Raw genomic sequence first — 6,000 nt, 5'->3', positions numbered from 1 at the left:
CCGATGTATTTTTGTGTGTGTTGGTTTGTCGTTAAACATTTACCAGTTCATTATGCATTCTGAAAGCAATACATGTCCCCTACCAAGTCCAACACATTTCCGTATCTCCTAAATTCAAGGAACATAACTCTGTGAAAAATGGATAAATCGCCATGAACGTTAGCCTTGAACTGTAACAGTACACGATAAAGCTGTATAAGCAATTTTTAAAAATATATTCATGCATTGCAAAACAAAAGCCCGAAAAACTGATTTTCATATCAAGGGCCATAACTATGTAACAAATTGGTAAATCGCCATGAAAATCAAACTTGATCTGTAACAGTATATGATAAAGCTATACACTAAATTTTAACTCAATTTCTCGAGGCATTGTGAAAAAATATCCGGAAAACTATATGTAGGACAGACGAGCGGACATACAGACATACGGACAGACAGACATACGGACAAAAGGACGGAGACGAAACTAATAGTCCCCTCCTGTTGGACTGGTGACAAACTAATTACACAAGTTTGGTTCAAGGTTTCAGGTTTTTGAGTTATTTACAATAACTAGATTGTTCCGGACAAAATAAAAAAAAGAAGAAGAGAAATACTTGAATAAGATAAAAAATACTTGTATATTAACTGCAGTAAGTACACATTTAGAGATCCCAGTGAAGTTCTACTACAGGTTTTGAGGTTTCCTCCACTGCGAGAAATTAAACAAGTTTCTATTATGACTTTGCTTTACATTAATTCTACTTTTATGTTTAATTAGTTTGTCGTCTGTGTGTATGTGTATGTGTGTGTGTGTGTGTGCGTGTGTGTGTTGTATGCGTGTATGTTGTGTGTGCGTGTGAGTTGTGTTGTATGCGTGTGTTTGAGTGTGCGTGTGTATGTATGTCTGTGTGTGTGTGTTGTGTTGTTTGTGTGTCTCTGTGTGCGTGGTGTGTGTGTGTTGTGTGTATTGTGTGTATTTGCGTGTGTGTATGTGTGTTGTGTGTGTGTCGTTGTGTGTTGTGTGTGTGTATTGTGTAAGTGTGTGTGTTGTGTGTGTGTGTGTGTATATGTGTATATGTGTGTGTGCTTGTTGTGTGTGTTGTGTGTATGTGCATGTATGTATATGTATGTGTGTGTCGTCTGTCTGTGTGCGTATGTGTGTGTGTGTGTGCTGTTTGTGTGTATATATGTGTTGTGTGTGTATGTATGTATATATGTTTTGTGTGTGTATGTATGTATGTACATGTGTGTGTGTGTGGTCTGTCTCTGTGTGTGTGTCTGTCTGCGTGTGTGTATATCTATCTATCTATCTATCTATCTATCTATCTATCTATATATGTATATATATATATATATATATATATATATATATATATATATATATATGTGTGTGTGTGTGTGTGTGTGTGTGCGTGCGTGTGTTGTGTGTTTGCGTGTGTGTCTGTGTCGTTTGTGTGTTATTGTGTGCGTGTGTGTGTTAGATGCGTGTCGTAGATAGTAACTTTTTTTTCTTTTTTCTTTATTTAACAACGCACACAACACATTTTGTTTACGGTTACATGGTGTCCCGCCCCCCTCCCCTCGTAGAGAGTATATGCTAGGATTACCTTTTATAAAATTGGAAAGGGTCGATCGCTTTGTAAGGTTACTAACAGGAAGTGTGGTAAACCTCACATATGACACGTTACTTACGCACTTCATATGTAACCTACTAATGAGGCAATATCATCATACTATACGAGTATTACATCTCTTTAAATCAGCCAGTTCGCGGCGTGGGCGTGTAATAAATGTTGTATTTCACCAGTCAGTTACTTCCGTGCAGATGGTATTTTATAGAAAGTAACGTTATAAAATTATAACACACTAGGCGTATAGACGGAAGATCGACCCATACGTAGACTTATTGGTGGCAGAAAAACACAATCATAATACACCGTCAAACTTACTCACACAATTTCTTTTTAATGTTGGGAAGTAAAAGGACGATAAAAAAGACATTGAATAACATCCCAATAACTAAACAAGTCAGTTTATTTAATATGTAATTGTAGTGACTAACAGTCCCATTTAACAAACTTGTGGCATGTATTCGAAGGTTCGTTATCGTTACATCACCAGACGAGGTAGAGGCGAGGTAACCAGGAGAGGTAGAGGCGAGGTAACCAGGCGAGGTAGAGGCAAGGTAACCAGGCGAGGTAACCAGGCAAGGTAAAGGCGAGGTAACCAGACGAGGTAGAGGAGAGGTACCGGCGAGGTAGAGGCGAGGTAACCAGACGAGGTAGAGGAGAGGTAACCAGGCGAGGTAACCGGGTGAGGTAGAGGCCAGGTAACCAGGCGAGGTAAAGGCCAGGTAACCAGGCGAGGTAACCAGACGAGGTAGAGGCCAGATAACCAGACGAGGTAGAGGCCAGGTGATCAGGTGAGGTAGAGGCCAGGTAACCAGACGAGGTAGAGGTCAGGTAACCAGACGAGGTAGAGGTTAGGTAACCAGACGAGGTAGAGGCCAGGTGATCATGTGAGGTAGAGGTTAGGTAACCAGACGAGGTAGAGGCCAGGCGATCAGGTGAGGTAGAGGCCAGGTAACCAGACGAGGTAGAGGCCAGGTAACCAGACGAGGTAGAGGTTAGGTAACCAGACGAGGTAGAGGCCAGGTAACCAGACGAGGTAGAGGCCAGGTGATTAGGTGAGGTAGAGGGCAGGTAACCATACGAGGTAGAGGCGAAGTAACCAGGCGAGATAGAGGTCAGGTAACCAGACGAGGTAGAGGTCAGGTAACCAGGCGAAGTAGAGGCCAGGTAACCAGACGAGGTAGAGGCCAGGTAACCGGGCGAAGTAGAGGTCAGGTAACCAGACGAGGTAGAGGCCAGGTAACAAGGCGAAGTAGAGGCGAGGTAACCAGATGAGGTAGAGGCCAGGTAACCAGACGAGGTAGAGGCCAGGTTATCAGGTGAGGTAGAGGCCAGGTAACCATACGAGGTAGAGGCCAGGTAACAAGGCGAAGTAGAGGCGAGGTAACCAGATGAGGTAGAGGCCAGGTAACCAGACGAGGTAGAGGCCAGGTTATCAGGTGAGGTAGAGGCCAGGTAACCATACGAGGTAGAGGCGAGGTAACCAGGCGAGGTAGAGGTGAGGTAACCAGACAAGGTAGAGGCCAGATAACCATACGAGGTGGAGGCGAGGTATCCAGTCGAGGTAGAGGTCAGGTAACCAGACGAGGTAGAGGCCAGGTAACCGGGCGAGGTAGAGGCCAGGTAACCAGGCGAAGTAGAGGCCAGGTAACCAGACGAGGTAGAGGTCAGGTGATCAGGTGAGGTAGAGGCCAGGTAACCAGACGAGGTAGAGGTCAGGTAACCAGACGACGTAGAGGCCAGGTAACCGGGCGAGGTAGAGGCCAGGTAACCAGGCGAAGTAGAGGCCAGGTAACCAGACGAGGTAGAGGCCAGGTGATCAGGTGAGGTAGAGGCCAGATAACCAGACGAGGTAGAGGCCAGGTAACCGGTCGAGGTAGAGGCCAGGTAATCAGGCGAGGTAGAGGCCAGGTGATCAGGTGAGGTAGAGGCCAGGTAACCATACGAGGTGGAGGCGAGGTAACCAGGCGAGGTAGAGGTCAGGTAACCAGACGAGGTAGAGGCCAGGTAACCAGACGAGGTAGAGGCCAGGTCACCAGGCGAGATAGAGGCTAGGTGATCAGGCGAGGTAGAGGCCAGCTAACCAGGCGAGGTAGAGGCCAGGTAACCAGGCGAGCTAGGGGCCAGGTAACCGGGCGAGGTAGAGGCCAGGTAAGCAGGCGAGGTTGAGACCAGGTAACCAGGCGAGGTAGAGGCGAGGTAACCAGGCGAGGTAGAGGCGAGGTAGAGACCAGGCGAGGAAGAGGCTAGGTAACCGGGCGAGATAACCAGGCGAGGTAATCAGGCGAGGAAGAGGCGAGGTAACCGGTCGATGTAATGTGGGATTTAACAAGAGGAGTTCGTTTATGAACACATTCTTTCTTTTAATAGTTTTCAATTACGTAAGGCATTTTATTTTTCATACGAATATAGTGAATTGTAAATTCAGCTATTTGTTTTGAAGAAATAAATTTTTTCTTTATTTTCTTTAAAAATTTTTTATAAAAGGAAGTAATATATATATTTCTTACTTAACCGAAAACTACGGAAACGTTTTCTTTGTATGTCTTTTTAGAAATAAGTTGTGTGTGGGTTTTTTTTTCTTTCAAAGTGGGTTGTGTTTACTGTTATACTTGTTTATAACGTAACGTTGATTGGTTCATTTACTTCCCTGCTAACAGACTGAGCAACCTGGCACCGTTTGGCCATCGCACTCGGGCCACTTGGAACAGAAGCTGCGTTAACACCGGTTGACCCTCTTTAAACCTGTCAAATATGTCAATCGTGAAATTTCGCCTTGCAAGTCTTTTAGAAACTACTACCATTCGCAGTCAGCGAGTGTGCGATCGACAGGTAATGACGCAGATCACAACAGAACGGGCTTTGCCAGTAATGGCGGGTTGCACCGTGTAATTGTTGCCCGTTTGCGGTCATTTCAGTGTGTTCAAGTTTTTATCTCATATGCCACAGCTGGGGGGGGGGGGGGGGGGGGGGGTGTTTCTGTGAGAATGTTAAAACGGAAACCTCCCAAGTAGTCAGAAAATGGGGGAACTTGTTATTTTGTTTCAATCGTATATGCGATATGAGAGAGGAATTATTTTTAAAAAAATCAAATTACTGTTACGTTACGTCCAAATAATGATAAACAATACACGTAGGCCTATTTTCATTAAAATACCAAAAGAAAAGCTCAGGGTTTATAAACAAAATTATGTAACCATATGACACACGTAATAGTCGATGGGTAAACCAGATGTTAATCACATATTTTCATGCTTATATCCAATTACGGTTAAAGCACGCTGTCCTGGGCACACACCTCAGCTATGTGGGCTGTCTGTCCAGGACAGTGGGTTAGTTGTTAGTTTATTAGTGGTTAGAGAGAGAGAGAGAGAGAGAGAGAGAGAGAGAGAGAGAGAGAGAGAGAGAGAGAGAGAGAGAGAGAGAGAGAGAGAGAGAGTGCAGTGGCCTTACACCTACTCATTCAGGCCGTAAGAACTCGCTCTGGGTTGAAGCCGGTACCGGGCTACGAACCCTATACCTACCAGCCTGTAGTCCGATGGCTTAACCACGACACCACCGAGGCCGGTAGATAGGCGGTATTGCTATGCTATGTGATACACCACAAATAGTCAGCGTGGATATTATTAAACCATAGACTATACACATTTACCAAAGTTTACTAGAGCGCGTTGATTAATCAGTCGTCAGCTATTGGTTAATTCTGACATATATTTTACGTCTTCCTTTACAGTTTTTTTATTTTATTATTAGCAGCACGACTTTCGATATATCAATCGTGAGACAATGGTTGAACAGAGGGAATGCCCAATTATTCGGCCGAGGAGTTCGATCATAAATGACTAATGACCCGATCACACTGGCCCGAATGCCATTCCGTTTGTTTTCCGAATAGGAATTTGGGTGTTCGGGGAGCGAACGGATCATATTCGGGAAGTATTCGGTGTGTTCTAGGAGCATACTGGCTGTTCGGCTCCGTACGGATGCATACGGAACGGCATTCGGTAGCTCCAAAAATTTGTTGTGCATGTTCAAAATAATTTTCATCGACCATCCGAATGTGGCGTCCATGTGTATTCGGGAAGTATTCGGGAAGCATTCTAGGAGCATACGGCATGTACGGAAAACGTTCGGGAAGCATGCGTCTAGTTCTTGGTGCATTCGGAATGAAAATGTGGAGGTGCTGGGTTCCGTATGCTTTCCGAACACCCCGAATGGACCTAGAACATGACGAATGCTTTCCGAACGTTTTCAGTATCCTTTCCTGATTTTTTAAAATTTATTCCGCCGAATGTATAACGAATAGCCAGAACCCTTCCAGTATTATTTCAGAACATTTTCCGAACTGCTCGTACACTTCCATAATGCACAGTATGTTCCGTAT

The 6,000-nt window shown here is 44.6% G+C and overlaps 1 protein-coding gene across 1 annotated transcript in view; it reads right to left on the bottom strand.

Annotated features, from left to right (window-relative positions):
• Window positions 1-2,099: 2,099 nt before the first annotated feature.
• Window positions 2,100-6,000, bottom strand: part of LOC121389263 (mucin-5AC-like) — a 29,752-nt gene continuing 25,851 nt past the window's right edge. The window contains exons 3-4 of the mRNA XM_041520862.1: window positions 3,701-3,862; window positions 2,100-3,667 (exon numbers count right to left, since the gene is read on the bottom strand). Of these exons, the coding sequence (XP_041376796.1) occupies window positions 2,100-3,667; window positions 3,701-3,862 (1,730 nt within the window). The remainder of the gene's footprint in view (window positions 3,668-3,700; window positions 3,863-6,000) is intronic.

The sequence above is a fragment of the Gigantopelta aegis genome, chromosome 14, assembly GCF_016097555.1.
Source record: "Gigantopelta aegis isolate Gae_Host chromosome 14, Gae_host_genome, whole genome shotgun sequence".
NCBI lineage: Eukaryota > Metazoa > Mollusca > Gastropoda > Neomphalida > Peltospiridae > Gigantopelta > Gigantopelta aegis.
Note: the sequence above shows the minus strand (reverse complement) of the source record. Positions and strands in the feature narration are given on the sequence as shown.